Genomic DNA, 21,671 nt, shown 5'->3' with positions numbered 1-21,671 from the left:
AGCTACTTTAAAGTGTTTAATTACTGTTCTGCTATTTAAGTTTTATCCAGCCTTTTGCTACTTTTAGCTTTTACCAAGTGTTTTTTTTTTAGCTTTAACGTTTCATCTTTACTCCCCACTCACTGCATTTTTGCAGAAAATCCACATTTCTACAATATCAGCAGTTATATGTTTTTTTTACCCTTTATATTTTAGTGTTTAAGGAGCTGTTAGCGACAGTTTAAGTAAATAGTTTGGTTGTTTTTACATTTTAGCACAACTAGCTTCCTGATATTACTGCATCAGTTGTCAGGAGATGCTCCTTTTTCAACCAAGCCACAGATGTAAAAGTACAGGATCCACATATCCCCACAGCCCCCCACCCAAAAAACAAGCAAGCAAACAAAAAAAGAGGATATATTGTAAAGTTTACACACCTTCCAGCAGTGGCAGCAAAGTGATGGCTGTGCTCAGGCGTCCACTTCCCAAACTCACCAGGTGGGGGCGCTCCGCCTGGACTTTCAGGGACTTGCCTGTTTCAATCAGGTCTAAAGGAGTGTTCTGGCAGAAGAAACCCATCATTATGTGATCATTAAAAGATTAATTTACTTCACGTTTACTTTGTGCCGACAGTACAGTTTGACTTATAGTTCTCAGGGAAATCGTCACTAAAACTCATCTTTACTGCGAGTTGTTAAAGGATTTTTTGCAGAGTTGTAAACGATGTGAGACAGCGAGGCGTGAACTTTCTTTCATTAAAGGCAAACATAATAATAAATTAATAATCAATGGTTTCACAGGGAAGAATATAGAAGCTGAAAACACAGGCAGCTCCCTTTAAAAGAGGAATGAAAAAAAGAAATCATTCCTGATAGTGCACCAACATTTTCAAGTACAAAAATACCTTTAATTAGATACTCATAGTAGCTTCATTTTGTATAATCTGTGATCAGTTCAGGTATTTGTCTGCACAGCCTGAACACTCTAAAACCCTTATTTGTTAAAAATATAAAGATACTCGACTAAAACTTTGAAGTAGGCAGATCAAAACACACCTCTGTAACCAAACAGTTAAATAATATGAAGTAATATTTGCTGGAAATATCCAAATGTGCCCTTCCTGATACAGTAGGAGCAGCTCAGATGACTCACAGCCGATGCTGCAGCTAATAAAATCAGCTATAATTGAGGACATCTCAGCTGAATCGTCTGTGAATGATAAGTGAAGTGGACTGGCTCACCTGCAGGACCTGGTGTGTTTGACGCTCGTGTTCCACCTTGTTCCTGTTCGCTCGGTCCATGTCGGCAGGATGGTCAGAGTCTGACACGTGTAGATCCTGAAGCACACACACACACACACACACAAAATGCATCAGGCCATGAATGGGAGCACTGGGAATACTGCTGTACTACAATAGGAACAGTGCTTTCCTTAGAAACTCATCTGCCCCAGTTATACACCCATGTGACCAAACCACTATACAGAGTAATTGTTTCTCCAGAACTCTGGACAAACCCACATTGGTCTGAGCCTCAGCCCTTCAAGATTTTAGAGAACAAACGGAACGAATCTGACAGCCAAATGCAACTAGAAAAACGTCATTTTCTGCTAAACTGCAGCGTGAACGCTAAATGCTGAATGTCTGATTTGTTAAAAAAAAGCTGAAACTGAGTCATTAAAACTAAAAGAAGCAGAGCAGTAGCTGAGACAATAGCTAAAAGTCAAAAGAAGCAAAAAAAAAAAGGTAGTTAAAAGCTGAAAGTAACAAAAGGCTAGCTAAAGCTAAAAGTAGCAAAAAGCTAGCTAAAAGTAACAATGGGAAAATTAAAATGTAATAGCAGGAAAAGGCTAGATAAAAGTAGCAAACAACTAGCTAAAAGTTAAAAGAAGCAAAAGACAAGCTAAAAGCTGAAAGTAGCCAAACAATAGTTAAAAACTAAAGGTAAGGTTAGGCTAGCTAAAAGCCAAAAGTGACCAAATGCTAACTTCTTCTTTTGGCTTTTCTCGGTCTCCACAGGGAGTCCTCCTCCTCCAGCTAACTCTGTCCTCTGTGTCCTCTGTCCTCACTCTAACTACCTCCATGTCCTCTCTAACTGCACCCATATGTCTCCTATTTGCCTTTTTGACGAAATGCTAACTAAAAAGTACGAGTAGCAGAAGGCAAGCTAAAAGAAGCAAACCCTGGCTCACTGAAGCTAAAAGTGGAAGAAACCTAGCTAGAAGCTAAAAGCAGAGAAAGGCTGGTTCAAAGCTGAAAGTAGCATAAGAACACAAACATGTGCTGAGTCAGGATTCACACAACAGGAACACCGTATTTATTAGAGTTTTATGTCCTGCAGAGAGTGTGACCTCGGGGTCAGACGGCTGCTTCCCCTGACCCCTCTGAGTCACTGTGACTCAGGCGCAGACCGTACGAACACACCGCGTTCGCAGGCAGACGCAGGAGATTAGCTTCAGCTGTCGAGGCATCACGTCCACATCAGACGGGGACGAAAACGGCAGCCACGCCTGGCACAGTCACACAGGAACAGAAGAGGCCCGGATGACGCAACGCGGCGTTCTGCCTTTCACTATCGCTGTCATCTCTGGATCCCGGGAGACGCAGATTAGACACAACATGGCTCCTACCTTGTGTCTGTTTTGTCTGTCCCTAAAAAGTTAAACTCGCTGATAATGTTTGATTGTTCGGTTAGAGCTCCGAAGAGTTTTGGCACGGTGTCTTACTAGGACGCACGTCTCATCGCCATAAAGTGCTTCTTTAAATATCACGTCAAACTAGAACATTTCTGAAGAAAAATTCAAGGAGGTGTCAGTGAAGCTACTGTCCATAAATTAACTTTCCTCTGTGGGGCCCAACAGTAATTTGGGACTTCATTTTGCAGTGATTAAAGGCGGCGAAATGCCTACGTTTGGATGTATACACCGTATAAAAAGTGTAAAGAGAGAAAGAAAAGTTAAAGCTGGCTCATTAGGGTCACCATGGTAACCACGCACCTGTTTCTCTCAGTCCCTGACGGTAAACCCAAAGAGATGCAGGCAAGAAAGCAGAGTAGAAATTAAGCCTCAAACAGAAGCGCTTGGTTATCACACACGGCGATTTTTATGTTTCTGCAGTGTTTTATGTAATAGATGTGACAAGTTAAAAAAAGACACTTTGCTTCTAGTTTTGACACAAATCCTGAGTTTGGATGTGCACACTTGGTACTCGGGGCAGATTTGGGCTGAAAACGCAAATCCCATAGCAGTGAGAGACACACTGGGTAAAAGAAGACAAAACTGCCTACGTTTTGTATAAGAAGTGCAAAGGTTATGGCAGTAAGACTAAGCTGTTTGCAAACATTTTGTAAGAATTCAACAGCATCATTATTTGAAGCTGAACATTTTGTAGTACAGTTTTTAAAAATCATAGAACTTCTATAGTGATTGTGTAAAAACCATTAAAAATACCAAAATGCCAGTTCAGTTATATAAAATCCAACTTTTTGTGAGCCGTTTAAACTTTGAATGACATTTCTACGGTGAAGTACGCCCTAGTTGTAGAGCTTTAAAGAGGGCCAGGTTTTCTCATTTTTGTCCAAATTCCATTGTTGTGTATGGGGGATTTTTTTTTTAACTATCTTTGCAAATTTTGGTCCACTAGACCCAACTGAGCTGCATGTTTTGTCAGGGATTTTATTTAAAGCTGAGGGAGGAGTAGCAAAGCAAAACCCACGACAGACAGGAAAGAACAACAGAATAATAGTAGAATAAGAGCAATTAGGATGCTTCAATGTCAAGCATTGTCACCCTTAAATCAATCATTAGACCATTCTTTGCCACCCTCCAGTCAGAGGCTCATTCCTTCTCATAACCGGTGCATCATGAATAAATAGGTGTTCGATGTTACCACTTATCTATTCAAATTCCTACAAAAATAGCAAAAAAAAAACCATCCTGGGGTTTGTGTTCTCTAAGTTTAGTTCATGAGACAAAAGGGCGTTCGTCAGCTGGCGTCTGATGTCACTCCAGACAGGGCGGCCGGGCGAAACCGCACATATCTCACAATCGTGTTTACTGTGTGAGCCTCGGAGGAGCCGGCGTCGCGGAGAACAGAGCGTTCCCTCTGTTCTGCTGTGACACTGGAGCCCTGACGCCTCCTCTGTCAGCCTGTCAACACGGGCCCTCTTTCAGACTCAGACACAGGGCTGGAGAGGAGGCAGGGTAATGTGTCTCTGTCTGCTTTACTCTCTCTCACACACACACACACACATTCGCTCCCGACAAACCTCAATGATTTCAAGCGTACACACCCAGGGCTGGAGAGCAGTTTTAATGCTTCCAAATGCAGGGCCTCGCACTCTAACCTGTCATTACGGGGGCAGCTATGCCCTTCAGAGTTGCCATGAGCTTCTGAAAATAGATACTGCCAGCTCCACAGTCTGGACTGCTACTTTTAAAGACTCCTGCCGGGAGCAAACGGTGACAAAAACGGAGGAAGACGCTCCTTTAGAAACTTTTGAAAAGCTCGGGGGGGGGGGGGGGGGGAGGATTTGTTCAGCGTCAGAGTTGTAGCGACGCTTTCCGGACGGCCTGATTTAGTTGACTTTTCTCAGAGGCATGCAGCCCTTACCATCTATTCACTGTGACCGAGTCCAGACAGCAGCCGGGATCCATGTCTGAAGAAAAACCAGCGTCCACATTATTCCCTGTGTCCTGATGCTTGCTTGTTTTATGTAATTATTCATTCACACGCTGAGTTTCTCTGCTCTTTCCCTGCTCCCAGTCAGTTCTCCTCCCCATCCCCGGTGCAGAATTACATCCTACCAGCTGCAGAAGGTGTGTGTGTGTGTGTGCGTGCGTGTGTGTGGGACCCTGCATCGGCACTGCCCCTCCAAAACATTCTCAGATTTCCCGTTTATTGATTGCCTTTCTTTATTTGGCAGATAAACAACATGCTGCAAAACATCCTATCTCACAGGGGAGGAGGGGGGGGGGTCCCTTTAGGCTGCAGCCCCTCCTGCAAGACTTCCACTGTTTCGAAAGTTTCAAACTGTCCACAGCAGATAGTCAGGGAGCGTGTCCTCGGTCTGATCCACGAGAGGAACATGGGGTGTAGGAGTAAGGAGGTGGAACAGACCTCAGGTCCTCTCACTTCCTGCTCGGAGCTCTTTGATGGAGCAAACTGCCGAGAGAAAGAGGGGGGGAAAAGGGGGGTATTTTTCACTCTGGAAAATCCGCTGGAACACTGTCTGATAAAAAATGAGCCTCTCCTCTCCGTGTGTTTGTAACGATGCAGCCGAGGAGCACCACAGGAAGTGAGCGAAGCACATGTGAGCATCTCTTCAGACGTCCCACAGGGAGCCGTGTTTGGCTCGCAGACAAATGCTGAGAGAGGAAGAAAGTGGGAGAAAAGCCTCCACTATTGATCTCTGAAGGCTTTTCCCATGGTCGAGGGGGGTTGTGTGTGTGTGTGTGTGGGGGGGGGGTGGAAGCAGATGATGACTCACGGAGGGAAACAATAACAAACAAACAGAGGCAGCTAAGTAACCAGATGGACTCGTAAAGTCTGCAGAGAGGCCCCGCGCCGTGAGTCAGTTCTCCTGAGCGACGCTGCGGAGGAACTTTTAAAAGGTGCTTTTGGTTGTGGATTAGTCATTATGGCAGTCCGTCTACACTAAATAAGGAAACAGACCAGATATTTAAAAAAAAAAAACAGGATGGCGGTACACGGTGTGCAGTTTCAGGCAAAAAAAAAAACCCTGAGACGGTAGAAGAAGAAAACACAGCTGCAACTGTTTGCCTTCATGTGTCTTATCTGCTGTTCTTGTCAACTTTTCATTCCAAACTTGGCAGCTGCATTACTGCGAGGAAATAGAAACATAAATAGAAATATTTAGCTTTTTTTTCTTCTTTTAAAAAATATAAAAGCTGCAGCTGGCAGTACTTATCAGAATGAAAAGCCTAGCATTCCTTGAAGGAATGCATATCGCCTGACGCCTTTCGTGCCACAGTTTTAAACAAGCGATTTCACGTGTTTAGGGTGACTTTCTGCGACTGCCTCATCCAATTATAGCTCAATATCTGCAAAATTAACCGAGTTAAAGTCATGTCTTCATTGGCTGAGTTAAATTAGCTGTAGCTGTGCCATATTACTTCAAGTTGATATCGAAATGTAATCAGTTGCAGACGTCCATCTAATAATTACTGTCTGAGAGTTTCATTCAAATCTGTCCAGTTGTTAATATATATATATATATGTGTGTCTGACATTAGCCTAAGGTTTGACCTGGGTGCTGTGATGAGACTGAGGTTGACTGTCTGTGCAGTTCCTGCAGAATGTGCTTTGTGTTTTAAAGTGTGGAGGAGCATGGTGCAAACTGTGATTTGGAAAGAAGAGGTAAAGCTTTAGATGGGTCAGTTTGTGCAGCTTGTTGCTAAGTCGTAAAAGCGAAGAGCAGACACCTTCAGGCCTCTGCAGGGTGGCTGCAGATCACAGCAGACAGGTGATCACAGCAGAGCGGCGGATGGCAGCAACAGTTACGCCAAAGGTTTTCCTTCAGAGAAAACAACTCACTTTCAGGCTGTTTGGAAGCTGAGCAGAACCAGGCTACTGCTCATCTGTCCTCCTGGGAAAACAGAGACTTCCTCGCTTTAAATGAAAGCTCTCAGTCAACAGTTCACAAACACCACCCTTTGAAATGACACGATCTTTGCTCTGAGGACGACCTGAATAGAAAATATGCTGCATAAGAAGTTGGACTCAGGACAAAACCGACCGTCCTGCAGGAGGAAGGAGAGCGAAGTTACACATCTGAAGGTGTTCCAAGGGCATTACTTAGTTTCAAAATGCCCAAGCATTGCAACATAATCAGAAATAATCTCTTTATTCCCCCCCTTTAAAACAGAAACAGATTAAAGTCGCAGTACTCCTTAAAGGAATGCATATCGTTTTAGACTAAAAACATCTTATAATGAGAAATGTCTGAGCTACAGCTGTTTTAGTTAAGCCTTGGAAAAAAAACCCCGATAAAATCAATCTCATGTGAGCTCACAAGATGACGAGTTCAGCATATGCAACATGAATGACTCTCAGCTACTACCACACCAAACTTTAGCTCAAAGTCTGTTTAATTACATGAGTTGGAGCCATTTTTGTATTTTCGTCTAACTTCTGTAGCCTTTCAGTGGAAGGAGGTAATCAGCTGTGTAAACACGTTTAAGCTACTTTAAACCTCTGCTTTGTGTGTCTCCCTCTTTTTTTCTTAACATTGGAAGGTTTCCTCCATCCTGAAGTGACAGTGCACACAGGTTTTTCAGCCCAATGCTGCTCCGATAAGGCGGAAGACCAACTGGACCAAAAAAAAAGAAGAAAAAAACTAAACATAAAATCATCAAATACGCTTCATTTCTTCTCTAATTAATTCACTGAACAGATGCACCGATTCCTGTGTGACGTCTGCCCACGCCACCTTCTCACAGCTACGTGCACACACACTCAATCACACACTTTTACAACTAAGTTTTTCTACCTTTTAGACTTTTCAGACACAAATATACTCACTCTGGCGCGCATTGCACCTCCCTGTCCCTTCAGGGTGACACCTCTCCTCCCTGTAATTCCACTACAGCTCATTAGTCGACGCCCCGAAGCCCCAAAGGCGGCCGGGTCTCTCGTTCAAGTGCTCATTCACAAACTGTAACCAGGTGACGTCCACCTGCTCCTCGGGTTCCACTAACAAGCTGCTTCTGAAGGAAATGTTACAGACAGTCACGTAAAGTTAAAACACCGATGATGAAGAATGTAAACACTCCGGTCCAACTGAGTCAGATGAGGGCCCCGTTATCATTTTATATCTCTACAAAACACACACACAGACACACACACACCGCCAAGCAAACGTTTCTGTTTCTCATTACCCAAACTGGCGAAGAACATTTCCTTTTTCATGGATGGATTCAGTCCAGAGGATAAAACCACAGGATGAGGCATCTTCCCAGAGCGTCTCACGCAAAAAAAGTCTCCCAATGTTGTCTCTCTCTCTCTCTTCTCTGCTGCTGAGTGACTTTCAAAGTGAGTGCTCTGGTGTGTCTCCTCTCATGTCCCTGCCAGGTCCACCCCTCTCTCTGCAGCCCTGCCCTTCTGATTCCTCTTCCCGTTGAAGTGGACACGTTCTGTCCCCTCACCCCTGCGTTTCCCACACACCAGCTCAGACCTGAAGGTCCTCTCCAAGAGGGGCTGAGCTAAACGCTTCTTTAAAAGTTGAATTTTAAAGGGAAAAAATAAAAGGCGGTTTCGCTTAGTTTTGTCCCATGATGCTGTTTTGACCTCATTTCTCTGCTTTATGCATGAGGTTATAATAGTATCATAAAATGTCTGTTAACCACCTAAAATACTTTGCTTCCACGGAGCCAGGCTTCTTTTCTTTTTTTTCCTTTTTTTTATTTTGAGGCAAACAGTTTAGAAAATTATAAATAACCCAGCCTCTGAGGACCATCTGGACTTGGCTGGATGTTGGCGTTGGACACGTCATCAGGGCCCGGGTAATTGGTTCAGCCTGTCCTGGGCTCAGTTCAGACTTGTTGCGTCATGTTGCCTCTTTTGTTTTGTTTTTTTTTTCCTTTTCCAGCTGATAACACAGAAATATCTGTGCGCTCTCCCCCCTGCTGAAAGGTGACTTCAGCTGTGCATCTCTGAAGTGCCACACATGCATGTGAAACATGTCCGTCAGATGTGCAGCTGGGTCCTCAGGTGTGTGTGTGTGTGTGTGTGGGGGGGGGGGTTCAGAAGTCTTGACACACTCATCTCTGGGGTTTTAAAATGCTCCTCTATGGGAGCAACCTAAGCTGTCTTCAGCTGGTATTCAATAGAAACAGACGGCTGAACACAAAGACTGACCCCTGGTGGCCAAACCAGTGAACAGCATTCCCCAACATCATTCTGCCACGTTGAAATGGCAACTCAGGACTTTTGCACAGTACTGTTCCCTTTCAGTAAGACAGAACCTCTCGAGTCGTCCCTCATTGACATCCGCAGAGGAGGTTTATGCTTTCCGTAGCATTTGTTTGTACACAAGATTACTTGATTAAAAAATGATGGGATTTGGATGAAATTGTCAGGAAATGTTGAGGTTGTCACAAAACAAACAAAAAAAAAAAACAACCACAGCGATCATGGGTCTTGTACTTTTATCCTTCACCATCCTCATATTAATACTGCTTCAAGATATATGAAACATAAGAAAATCTGAGTGAGACCAACTGGCTCAGTCAGTGGATTTTATGGGAACCAAGACAACAGGGCTGCATTATTGTTGTGCCATTTTAAAGTTTCTTCCCCGCTCATTTTTAGTCCAGTACCTGTTATTTACCGATGAGACATTTCCGTTTATAAAGCCTTTGACTTATGAGTCATTAGGAAATAAAAAGACTCCTGAACTCAAGAGATGAATCTTAGCATCTTAACTGAGCAAAAAACTATTTTTAAATCAATCTTTAGGCACTTCACATTTGTGTAGTCAAACCTGTAAAATAATACAACTCTGCCCGACAGAGAAAATCATGTTTTAAACCACCACAGTGATTCCAAAAGAGCTTCTAATGTAAAACATCACAAACACCAAAGTGTTGAACTGGATGAAGCATCTGTCATTTCTTTTCTTAATGATGAGACTTTCAAATCATCTGCTCAGAAGTTATTTAGGCTCAAAACTTTGTCCAGTTTTTAAAGCACAAAAACACCACAGAATATGGCTTCAAGGTTAGGAGTGAAAATAAGTGAATTTGTCTAAAAAAAAAACAAAAAAAAAACAAAACATTAAAAATGTGGTTTAAACCTCTTGAACGATGCTGTAAACCTGCATTTCCTCCCCTCCTTGTACAAATCACCAGTTATAATTTTAATTTGTATTGTGAACCTACTTTTGGGCACCTTCACAAACGATAAAAGCTTTTAAATTCACCTTCCACACGATAGAAACGCTCATTTAATCTTTGTGTTGGTTTAGTGGGGCGCTCCTATTTGTTTCTTCATGCGTAAAAGAAAATAAGGAAACACCTGGAAGGACATGCAGAAACAACCGTTATGTAGGGTTCAACCACACAAACTGCTTTCAGGTCACCCATATAGACATCCCGAACAATCATACAGCTTTAAGCTCGTTTTAGTTTGTAAAACCAATGCAACACAGCTTGGCAGGTCCTCAAGAAACCTACTTTGAGAGGGACGGTTTCAACTTTAAATTAGGTTTATACCAAAGCTGCGTCTTCTAGATTGAATAAAGTGCAAACTCAAAGTAAAAGAAACCAAAACTAAATAAACTGAAAAGGAGTTTTATTTCACATATTAGAGTAGGCAAATGCTTAAGACAAATTTGTCATTCAAATGTTGTCGTTTTGTCCATCAGCTTGAAGAAAGCTGCAGTCAGTGACCATAGTACACAACTCAAAGGAAATTGATTTACATAAGCTGAATAAGACTCAGCTACTTCAGACCCAACGTAAAGTGTCTTTTACTAAAAAGAAAAAGAGTTAACTGCTGTAAACAGGAAAATTGCTCTTTCGATGAGTAGGTGGCCCTTAAAAGGGCCTTTTGGGTTCACAGTTGTTAGCCGGCGGGCTAGTACTCCTGAGACTGAGAGGAGGCCTTCTTCCCCGCCTTGCCGGAGCTCGGAGCGGACTGGCCGGTCTTCTTGGGCAGGAGGACGGCCTGGATGTTGGGCAGCACGCCGCCCTGAGCGATGGTCACGCCGCCGAGCAGCTTGTTGAGCTCCTCGTCGTTGCGGACGGCCAGCTGCAGGTGGCGGGGGATGATGCGGGTCTTCTTGTTGTCCCTGGCGGCGTTGCCGGCCAACTCCAGGATCTCGGCCGTCAGGTACTCGAGGACGGCGGCCAGGTACACCGGGGCTCCGGCGCCTACTCGCTCGGCGTAGTTACCTTTGCGGAGGAGACGGTGGACGCGGCCCACGGGGAACTGGAGGCCGGCGCGGGAGCTACGGGTCTTAGCCTTGGCCCGGGCCTTTGCTCCGGTTTTACCCCTTCCAGACATAGTTGAGACGAGTTCTTTGATGCAAGGAGTTAAAAAGTCTGCTTGTAGGAAAATGAGGAAGAAACAAATGGACGACCTGGATATAAACCCCTCTGTTTGTCCCGCCCTAAACTCTGATTGGACGTTGGAGTTAAACGCTCTCATTTGATTGGCTGTAGTGGCCAAAGGAAACAGGAAGTGAGTGACAATTGGCTGAGCGGTTCTTGCCGTAACCCAATCGTGTAGAGGCTCGGAGAGTGAACAAACACGATTGGTTGTTTACTTTTCTAATGGGTCACATGAAGAAAGACACCAATCGAGTATCTTCCCTCCAGCTTTAAAGTTTTGGGCGCCAACTGCATAAAAATAAAGTCAAACTACCTAGGGGGAGGTTTCCGGTCTCCTATAGCTTCTAGTTTATACTGTTTTCATAATTCAGCATATTACCACTGGGGGTGGTTATCTTCTATATCGAGCAGGCCTATAAATATGACTCTGAAAAACTCATACACGTTTACATAATTATACCTTAGATAAATGTTTAGAAAGCCATTTTATTTATTTTAGACATTAATTTAAATTTGGTTCACCCCAGGCAGCTCGATAAGCATAGTTTTCTTTCAGACAGAATAATAAAGCAAAGTGCACAAACAACAGAACTGCTTGAAAAATAATTTATTTGCAATAAATTACATATTTTTTTTAAAAACTAGAAGCACTCGGAGAGCGCAAACCTCCATTATCCATATAATTTGATGGGACTAATCAATGATGACATCATCATCATGTGATGTCATCACTGTATGTTGAGGAACTCTGAGAGGCCATAGGGTCTAGAAAAAAAAAAAGAGCTGGCGGAGCCAGATCGTGAGCCCGATCACCACCAAAATCATTTGTTCTTTGTGACAACCTCAGCATTTCCTGAAAAATTAATGAAAATCTGTTAATTACTTTTTTAGTCATCTTGTATGCAAACAAACAAAACGCTGCACAAAATGTACACCTCCTTGGCGGAGGTCAGTAAAACTGGGGTCTTTAATTTTGCAGCCACTCCGTTTCCCCTTGCGGTCACATCTACAGACAGCATGTGTGCATTCTCTCAGCGAGCTTTCAGAAAGGGAAGTGCTTTTGTTCTTTTGCGTGGTCAATTAGTCGTCGTTTCGTACAGCACATTAAGACAGCAGCGGCTCCTAACTTACCTCCTTTCAACTGATCCGAAAGAACGTAAAAGGTTGAATAAATTATTGCAGTCACTCGAAATGTTCACAACTAATAAAAACAATGTATGTACAGTTTGTAGATATTGGTTCTATTAGGCTTTAATAGATGCAGCAGGTTTTACACGTTTAGTTGCCGATAATTGAATTTCCAGCCCTGAGTGCAGTCCCTTCACGCCAACAAACGGCTTTTCCTCAGGACGCTGCCTGACCTGAGCGTCTGCTGCGCGCTCACGAACTGACCAGCAGCATTTCTTTTAAAACAGCTTCGTCTCCTGAAGCATTAAAAACATTAGTGTCGTCTCTATCGGCGGCAAGTCGGCAGAACCTGATGGGATTTAAACGCTGATATTTTCTGATTTGTTTTGAACTTATTGCCCGACGTAAGAAGTCTGAAAGATGCTGGCTGACTGAATTGTCGAAAGCAAACTGCAGCTATGATATTCCACAGAAAGTTAACTTCATTACACAAAAACTACTATAACTAAACCCTCCCTTGTGATTTCTTTAGAAGATAAAACATGAAACAACATTTTCAAAGCAATTACAACTGCACAGCACAGCTCAACCGATAGATTTATCTTAACTTACTTAAATTAGGTCTTCAAAATTACATTTGCATAGAAAAGAATGCCAATGTCACTATTTTACAGTGCAACGTGGCTAGGACGACTTGTTTTGGCGAGATGAAATAAATAGCACATTTTTTTTAATAAATCACGTGGAATAATAAATTATCTTTTTACAACCAAGAAAAGTTTACATGTGCTGTTACAAAAAAAAAAAAAAAAAACAAAGAAAAGAAAAGAAAACCCAGCAGTCCAAAGTGCTTTTCCATCATTAAACTGTTTAAGATTATTTCCACCACCAGTCTTTGTGTTCAAACTGTGCACAAAGTGTTTCGTCATAGTGACTCCCTTCTTCTCACGGAGCAGCTCATTTCTTTTTCTCTTCATAGAAAATAAAAGTTCCTTGTCTTGTTTTTAATTCAGGGATGACTCCTGCGGTGAAGGTGCATTACAGAGGATCCCTCCCAGCGGCATCCTCGTCTAAAGACGGTGAGCGTTCGGCTCGCCAGCGATCAGACTCGAGCTCAGCTCGCGATCCCTTCTCCAGCTCCAGCGAGCCTCTCGGCCGCGATCAGTTCTCCACAGAGTTCGCTCCTCCGTTCGTGGCGGCGGCGGCTTTGCCTTTCGATTTGCCGGACGAGCGGAAGGAGAAGCGCTTGATGAGACGGCGCGAGAAGCTGCCGGACTTCTTGCGGTCGCTGCTCGCAGCCGGCGCGGCAAAGTTGTTGCCCAGGTTGGAGATGTCCTCGTGGGAGTGGCTGAGGCAGGGCTCCTTCTCTCGGCGCTTTCTGCGGAACAACAGCTTCGAGCCGCTCTGGAGAAAGCCCACTACAGAAAGCAGAAAGGAGCGCAAAACAGATTTCAGGGAAATTACATCCATCTAGTCCCTGCCTACTAAATAAATAACTGTTTTTATGACATCGACCCTTTGCCACTTCGATATTAACTTATAAGCACAAATCATGTCTACTTAAAAAAACACTTAAGATTGGGATCTGTACAGGTTACAAAAGTATTCACCCACTTGGTAATCTTTCTGTTTTGTTGCCTTAAAATCTGGACATGGATTTTTATATAGATTATAGGTCATGATTCCACACAAAATAAACACCTGAATAAAATAATTCTAAAATATAAAACTGAGAAGTGGTGTGAGGACATGTATTCATCCCAACAATTACTTTCAGAAGCCACATAATTAGCTAAACGAGGTCCACCTTTCGGCAACCGAAGTGTCAAATGTTATATATGTATATAATAAATATGCAATTTCAAACAGGTTTTCCCCCATTCAATTATGATAATCTGTATTTTTTTTAAATCAGTACTTCTTTGTATATAATTCTTATTTATAAAAAGATTAAAAATCTATTTAAATTCTAGGCTGTGAGGTAACAGTGTAGAAAGAATCCTACAAAGGATGAATATCTTTCCAACCATGACACATTACAGCCTCCAGAGGGCAGTATCAGCTCAGTCACTGTTACACTGCTCATAAAGAAGCCAACTTTAAACTCAAGTCAGTGTTATGTAAGACTATGCAGTCTGTGTTTGCTTTTAAACGGTGAATTAAATTTCACCGACAAAGCAAAAAGGCAACAGAACCTATTTTGAATGAATAAAATGTATTATTCAATTTATGCTTTAGGGACAGAAACGGGATTCTCCCAATTTGAAAAATGAATATTTAAATTGTTGCATTTTGTGTGCCAACAACAACAACAGCAGCAGCTTAACAATTTACTTCTGACAGCCTGACATCACAGTCAGCGGTCTGCGAGCACGCGTTACCTTTGTGGTCCTTCAGGCTGCGGGTTTCCAAGGCACCAGCGGAGCCGGTATCGGATTCCACATCATCCACGGACGGGCGCTCCGACACGTCAGAGGGTGTGGTTTCATCCGGGTCCTGGTGATGCCCCGCCCTGTAGTGGTTGCCGTGCACGGCGGCGTCCATGGCTGCCGCGTAGCCGCTCGACAAAGCGCAGTGATCTTCACCGAGTGGAATCTGGTCAGAATCAAAGGGGGACGTGTGTCACTGAAAACACGGGGCGTTACAGCAGATCTATCTGAATACATGCAGGGAATGTGAATGCACTCACATTACACACTCTCAAAACTGTCAGTATTTATAATTTTAACCTAACAGAGGCTGATAATTCCAGTAAATCTGTGTCAAGTGAACTGACTTTGTCCAAACTCAGGATTTCTCCAGATTTTCAGGCAAAAATCAGGTCAGAAGACTCTCATCCTGATATAAAGTGGTCCAACGGGGGGTTGTGATTGTGGACTAAATTTAGATCCCGCTTATATTGCCTGGCTCCATGTCATTACTTTTTATATTCCTAGTGGAGCTCAAAGGCTCCGTACTCAGACACAGATTTTGAGATTTCTTCCATTATTCGTTTTGTGGCTAGCAGCTAAGCATGCGATCCATTTCTCTCTGACAGAAAAACAGTAACTGGGCCTTAAGTTAACACATCTAAAAGAAGTGAGTGGAAGAAACAAAGGTGGCGTGTGTCTAAAAGGCGAAGAGGAAACAGTCCATTACTTATGTTGCTGCACATCGACGGCGGGACAAATTCAGCAGGACACGGTGTCCTTTCTCTGACCTTTGACACGCCGGAGATGATTAGTGTGCTTCTTTTTGTCGGCGTCTTCCGTGCCGTTTTGGATGCAGACTCTGTCAGCTGCCGAATCGCCGTCTCTGCAACAGGATCCAGGCCGTTAGAGAGGCGACTGCTCCCTGAACAAAAAACAAAAACTAATTTAAAAAAAAAACAAAACACCACAAAACGTGGAAATCAGTGCTATACCACTAAACACACTTTTCAAACTCTTTATGAAATTTACATTTGTGTTTTAAAGTCTTTTGTATAAGTGACTAACTCTGAAAGGAACTATGTGAGGTCTGTGAGGAGAAGCACCTGCCCGGACAGAATTAAGTGTACCAAACAGTGAATTCCACTGCTGCTTGCTGCTAATCCTACTTTGCATCTGTTTTGAAAAGCAATGTCTGGTTTTCAGTCTGGAACTCACTGCTCGGGTTGGGGCTACTGCTGCTTCCTCGGTCGTCAGACAAAACCGTGGCTTTCTTTTCATTCATCTCCACTTTTGACGGTGAACACAGGGGAGAATCGCCTGAAAGGCATCGCAGCCGTTTGAAATCAGCGTTAAAAGAACAAGTTCATCATCGCCGTCTTTTCTGGCTTCGTTTACCTGGGCTGCGATCGAGTTTGACTCGAGACTGAACGGTGGTGACGGTGGTGACCACGGTTCCGTCCGGCATGACTGTTCGGTCCACGTCCACTTTCTTGGTCGGGGTGAGTGAGGAGCGGATCGGCAAAGCGTTGTGGGAACTGCGTAGCTCCTCGGTTTCTACGTACAGCAGCTGGCAGCGTGAAAACAGAAGGAAAAAAAAAAGTAGAAGCATTCAGAAAGCGAAACCTTCGCTAAGACTCATTCTCATTGTGATGCCATGATGGGACTGATCAATGATGACATCATCATGGTGTGATGACATCACTGTAAGAACGCAAACCTTCGCCTAGGCCGTAGGGTCATTAGGAGCCAGATCGTGATCCTGATCACCATCAAAATTCAATCATTTGTTTGTTGTGACAACCTCAACGTATCCCGGAAATTTGATCAAACTCTGTTCATTACTTTTTGCGTAATCTTCTGCACAGACAAACAAACGCTCCCGAAAACATAACTGGATCACCTTGTTTAAAAATGGCATTTGGAGCTGGAGCTCTTAGCTTTTAGATGATTTAACAGGTTGAAAACAACAGATATGCCAACACATTGTTACCTAGAGAAAAAAACTGTTATGTTATCTTTTAGAAAAAAAAAAGATGGTCATCTAAAGAAGCTGCTGTGCTGCATGTTTCTGACACAGAGGATCTCTGTGATGCTGTTGCAAAGTTCTGTTAAATTTGTTAAAAGGACAAACTTTGAGAAAAGCTCAGAAGCTGTTTCCTGGAGTTTTGCAGAAAAGCAGCTGATCTCGTCTCTCACCTCGGCTGTGATGGTGGCGTCGGGCGCTAAACCATGACCGGGGCTGAGGAACAGAACATGCTGTCCAGTGGGAACTTTGCTTTGGAGGTTCCAAGAGACAGAGGCGTGACCCGGTAGGAACTCTATCAGGATTTAGCACACAGACACACACACAAAAAAAGAAAACGAGTAAATCACCCCCTTTTAAAAAAAAAAAAAATAACATAATTAAAGGCTATTTTGGGTGGAGATCATGACAGTGAGTCTGCCAGCGGTGCATTTTAGGTCGGGCTGTTTTTGCTTTAGCAATATAAACGATGCTGCTGATCAGGTTTGTGGACAGCAGCCAGTAGCAAATTGGTATTGAGCTTTTCCTTACGTTCCCTTGTGCCGCTCCGCTCCACGAGCCTGATTCTGAGCTCTTTGGTTTCAGGGCCCAGCTCCCTTCACAGAAAATAGATGTGTCAGATATAAAGCAAAGAAAACTCAGAACTAAAAGAAAACAATTAAATTCGTGGCTTTAAGAACGAGGCTTATGAGTGACACCTTACAGAGTAATTTCTTCATTCCATTCAAGTGCAGCGCTGGGGTTGGTGGGCAGGAAGCGGGTTTTCCTCTCTGCAGAGGGCTGGTCCAGGCTCAGGACACAGCAAAGCTCCCCTGATTTGGACCACTGGCCTGAAAAAGCACACAGAGAGGCAGTGAGACCTCGGCTCACTAAGCAGAAAGCACCGCGGAAACGATCAGACGCCGAGCGAGAATATCTGACCTTTATTTAAGGTCACGCTGAGCTGCCGGAGCAGGAGCCGTCTCACCAAGACACTGTGGGATGCGGAGTTCACTCCCGCTGAGAGGTGATCCATCGGGGACTGGGGGTGTGCAGAGACAACAGGGCAGAGCTCACTTTTAATCTGCTTAAGACCATAATCTATTAAATACAGCAGCACTCAGCCCGTTGGCATTTGTTTGTTGCAGAAAATAGCTGATAATTAATTTGCTCCGAGCTAAAAACGTGTTCCTCACCAAACGATTGGGCGCAGAAGTCTTTAGGTTGAGGACCATGGCTGGCTGAGTGCTGAAAAGAGCGTCCTCAATCATTCCTTTGATCATGTCCAGGTCTGCCTCAGCCTCAGTGGACTTTAAAGTTAAAAACAGGAACAGATTTTAATAATTAACCGTTAAAAAAAAAAGCTGCTTTCAGCAATTATTTCGGTCTGATATTATCTACTTGTAATCTAACTTGGACTTTTACATCCCTATTTTGTAAAAGAAGTTTGCATCCCAAAAGCTATTGTTTGTTTGCTTTTTATATCATTTGTTTTCTCGTTGCGTCAGACAAACGAGCAACGCACACTTATAACCCAAAAGTGAAAATTCCTGCCTGACTCATGATGAGTTAAAAGGGCTGCAGAGTGACTCACATGCAAATTGTTGAGGGTTGACAGATTATTAAAAGAATCAAAAGCACGAGCAGAAAATACACGTTCATGTTGCATGCAGGTTTATCTGAACGCATGCAGATTTGTTGGTTTGCAAAGACTGGGTGGTTTTAGGAAGGAGACGTTCCCCTGAATGCAGGGATATCAGATTAATCTGCGCCCGTGTCGAATGCTCTCACCTGCAGTTTACACGGGGACACCGTCAGAGAAAACGACGGCTGCTTGGAGAGAGTCCAGGATATCAGCAGACCCTCGTCCTCCACCTCCTCCAGGCGCACCACCACCTGATGGAGACAGACGGCAACACGTCAGAGGCAGAGGCAGATGGAAGGTTAACGGCACAGCCTTTCTGGGAGCCATGCTTTTCTCCGTACAAGTCACTGAAACTTCGGAGGTGTGCTTTGGTACCTCGGCCATCGCGGGTGCTGTAGTGATCTGATAGGTGTCCATGGAAACGGCAGCGGCTGACTGCTGGGTGACCGTCACAGGGAACGTCAAGGTGTCCACCCAACATTTACAGCGCAAAACCTACAAAACAAAGAAGAGGGTCATCATACTACATTATCTTTGGTTGCTCTCTGCATTTCTAACTTTCTGAAGCTCGGGTCAAACTGTCCTTTGATAAAAAACCTTCTGGCTTAAACTGATTGTTTGTTATTGTTATCACAACTGCAATAATCATCACATTTGGGACTCTTTACTCAAACGCTGGTGGTGAGATGATCAGACAACATGAACACAAATCCCCAAGATCATAGGAGCCAGCATTTGCTTTTTGTAATGTCAAAGACTTTTGGTTGGTTAAATCTGCAGCGTGGAGCTTGAACTAAGGGGATTTCTTACCATTCGATTCGGTGACTGGTCAGTGCAGGTCACGCTCTCTATGGCGGAGCCAGCAGTGAACTGGAGACTGCTGTCGAACGTGATCTGGAAGGAGCTCTGAAAGAGGAGGAAAAACGTCCTAAATATTACATAAGAAAAAACGGAAGCACACTAGGGGGATGACATAATAGATTCTGCAGTCCATTGCCTCGTACTCTCCTGCTAACAGTCAGACGTAATACACATGGTTTCTTCAACTGGCTGATGAAATAACTGCTAAACTGTGCACTGGCATGCAACCCTTTTTTTTTTTTTTACATTCAACCAAAAAGTCTCTTTCAATTATGTAAGAGTCAACCTTTTCTCAAGTCAACAGCTTCCTTTTTTTTTAAAGCTAAATTGTGATCTGATGCCAAATGCTTTTGCATCGATCGGGACTTTTTATAAAAATGCCACGATGCCGATGCAAAAAGATGCCGCTGCCAACGAAACAGCGCAGAGCACAAATGATTAAAGCCCAGGCAGATTTTTTGGATTAGTGGACTCAGATGAATTGTGCCTGAGGGTATTGGCAAAAAAAAAAAAAAAACATTACAACATATGTTTATCCCAGGGGTAGTGAGGAGGAAATAATATGAGTCTTTGTGATATGGCAGCAGTAGTTTGCCTTTTAATAAACTTGCACTGATTAAAGCTGCTCGGACAACCCCCACGCCTTGGTCGTTGCAAGAAAACTGATCAAAACGGCATCAGCCAATGCTTAGTCAGGCTTACAGCGAGGCAGCGTTTACTGTGAGGGAGTCAGAGCTGGAGGATGCCCCTCACAACAAGAATCAGGACCTCAGCTTTTAAGAAAAGACCCACTGGGATCACAGAAATGCTGGTGGCCTAATCTCACCGTGTTCAACTGGACATCTTTAATTGGCTCAGGAGACACAAGTGAGAGGAAACAAATCCCACATTGTTAAGACATATGTTCCGCTCGGTCCGTTCTGTATCAAACGCCTGAGCGGAGGTGGGGGCAGAGGTGGGAGGATGATATAACAAAGTTTGTGATGCGTGGCTTGGCGTGCATGCGTTGGTGATCCTGCCAGAAAGGCAAGAAGCCAAAAGCAATGCCGCATGCTGACATGGGCTGAGTGGACCGACGCCACCGTCACATGACCACGGCGTACAACTGGCCGACCATTCACTACATCCGGAGCGAGAAATTTGATGTTTAGACCTCTCAATCTGCAGCTGGACAACACTTTGCGATGAAACTCTGTTGTTACGCAAACATGAAAGAGGCGTGATCAGAGCGAAACAGAAAGTGCTGACAAAGAGAAAATATGAGAGGACACGCAGGGAACACAAACTGATAATAGCCAGAGTCTTCAACATTAGCTTTACAGCAAACAAAACCACCCCAAATCCAACACAAAATCAAACTGGCAAATATTTGTGGTTCTTTAGGGTGCCAAACAATTTACTATTTTTATATATTACTTTAGGAAACAACAGCCACGCTGCCAAAATGGATCAAGTTCAAATGTACCCAGACGAACGCTCGGGTCCAGATTTGTTGCCCGTTGTTTCTCCCACAGGGCGCTGATGTCATTTCCTGACAAGTCTATGGCTCGACCTCTTATTCAAGGACCGAATGACCTTAAATGTTACTTCAATGACGCCCAATTCATAGTCTTTTTAGTTCTGGGTGGCATAAAACGTCCCACAGCTTCATCAGGACAACATTGAAGTATTAGATGCTTATACCAACACTGGCATTAAACTAATTTCAGCACATTAATCGGACTCTTACGTGTATTTTGATCCCTTTATTAAGAAAAAAACATTGCAACAATCTGCTTGTTTCGCTCTCAGTTCAACCTGTTGTAGGGATTGGATTCAACTACCTGCCCATGAGGGTCCCTCAACATAAATTTATAAAAGCTGTTAGATTTAGATATGGATTTAATTTCCTCAGCAGTCTCAGTTTGTGTAAATATCCTGTACAGCTAAAACTTGAATTTTTGCCCGAGCAGCATTTTTCTGGTGGGGACGCCCAAATATTTGCATGCCACAGTGCGTGTGACTTTCAGCAGAGTGTGTACAAATGTGAAGGGCAAGTAAGCAGAGAGAGACTCCTGGGGGCATTCGTAGTGTCATTTCAGGTTTGTCAGCGTCCCATCCCTTGGGTCCAGCTGGCTCAGTAAAGAATGTGGGTCAGCCAGAAATACACCACCCCTCTGGCTTCTGATGACCCTTTTTGATAAATCCTTTACCGTGTCGTCCGAAGCTCGGGCTGACACCATAAAAAGGTAATTTTGTTGGGTAATAAAACGTTCATTTATCTGTTTGTTAGTGGAAGAAATCTGGACAGTGTGTGAGTTCAGGGATTCTCTCCGGTTCATGAATATGATGGTTATGATTACAAGGAGGGATGGGACTGACAGAACTTTCCTGGTTGTTGTCAGCTGCGGTCTGTGAATGTTGGCCGGTCTTGTCTGAGTAGACTTTGACAACAGCATGCGTAGATGGTTAACAGAGCTGAACGCACTCGCCAACAAAAGCAAAATATCAAAACCATCAGCCATGCTTTGATGACACAGAAGATTTTCACTTGCTGCTCTCAAAGGTTATCCAGATTTGGGGGGGGGGGGGGGG

General features: G+C 43.7%; 3 protein-coding genes across 14 annotated transcripts in view; all 3 read right to left on the bottom strand.

The window, feature by feature from the left end:
* phldb1a (pleckstrin homology-like domain, family B, member 1a) overlaps positions 1–8,128 on the bottom strand; it is a 31,188-nt gene extending 23,060 nt beyond the window's left edge. For 2 of the 10 annotated variants that reach the window (XM_037978918.1, XM_025009530.2), the window contains exons 1-4: positions 7,877–8,123; positions 7,521–7,705; positions 1,221–1,316; positions 417–540 (exon numbers count right to left, since the gene is read on the bottom strand). In XM_037978918.1, coding sequence (XP_037834846.1) covers positions 417–540; positions 1,221–1,316; positions 7,521–7,592 — 292 coding nt within the window. In that variant the 5' untranslated portion in view covers positions 7,593–7,705; positions 7,877–8,123. Of the gene's footprint in view, positions 1–416; positions 541–1,220; positions 1,317–4,589; positions 5,347–7,520; positions 7,706–7,876 lie in introns of those variants that run through there. The other 8 variants (XM_025009527.2, XM_025009526.2, XM_025009529.2 and 5 more) reach the window with 8 other exon arrangements.
* A 2,144-nt stretch (positions 8,129–10,272) lies between these two features.
* Positions 10,273–11,082, bottom strand: LOC108245223 (histone H2AX). The gene has a single exon (XM_017431943.2). It carries the CDS (start codon positions 11,001–11,003, stop codon positions 10,575–10,577), a length of 429 nt encoding a protein of 142 aa, XP_017287432.1. The 5' UTR covers positions 11,004–11,082; the 3' UTR covers positions 10,273–10,574.
* Positions 11,083–11,640: 558 nt separating this feature from the next.
* Positions 11,641–21,671, bottom strand: part of c2cd2l (c2cd2 like) — an 18,703-nt gene continuing 8,672 nt past the window's right edge. For 2 of the 3 annotated variants that reach the window (XM_037979179.1, XM_017431904.3), the window contains 13 exons: positions 19,047–19,142; positions 18,612–18,731; positions 18,383–18,487; positions 17,788–17,901; positions 17,534–17,633; positions 17,316–17,442; positions 17,144–17,208; positions 16,786–16,907; positions 15,985–16,156; positions 15,805–15,906; positions 15,378–15,511; positions 14,560–14,773; positions 11,641–13,596 (listed from right to left, as the gene is read on the bottom strand). In XM_037979179.1, the coding sequence (XP_037835107.1) occupies positions 13,340–13,596; positions 14,560–14,773; positions 15,378–15,511; positions 15,805–15,906; positions 15,985–16,156; positions 16,786–16,907; positions 17,144–17,208; positions 17,316–17,442; positions 17,534–17,633; positions 17,788–17,901; positions 18,383–18,487; positions 18,612–18,731; positions 19,047–19,142 (1,728 nt within the window). In that variant the 3' untranslated portion in view covers positions 11,641–13,339. The remainder of the gene's footprint in view (positions 13,597–14,559; positions 14,774–15,377; positions 15,512–15,804; positions 15,907–15,984; positions 16,157–16,785; positions 16,908–17,143; positions 17,209–17,315; positions 17,443–17,533; positions 17,634–17,787; positions 17,902–18,382; positions 18,488–18,611; positions 18,732–19,046; positions 19,143–21,671) is intronic. The other variant, XM_037979180.1, reaches the window with a different exon arrangement.

This window comes from Kryptolebias marmoratus, linkage group LG13 (assembly GCF_001649575.2).
Source record: "Kryptolebias marmoratus isolate JLee-2015 linkage group LG13, ASM164957v2, whole genome shotgun sequence".
In the NCBI taxonomy this organism is placed as follows: Eukaryota; Metazoa; Chordata; class Actinopteri; order Cyprinodontiformes; family Rivulidae; genus Kryptolebias; species Kryptolebias marmoratus.
Note: the sequence above shows the minus strand (reverse complement) of the source record. Positions and strands in the feature narration are given on the sequence as shown.

Coding starts and splice junctions, on each gene's coding strand:
- LOC108245223 (XM_017431943.2), bottom strand. CDS start 11,003: ATGTCTGGAAGGGGTAAAACCGGAGCAAAGGCCCGGGCCAAGGCTAAG.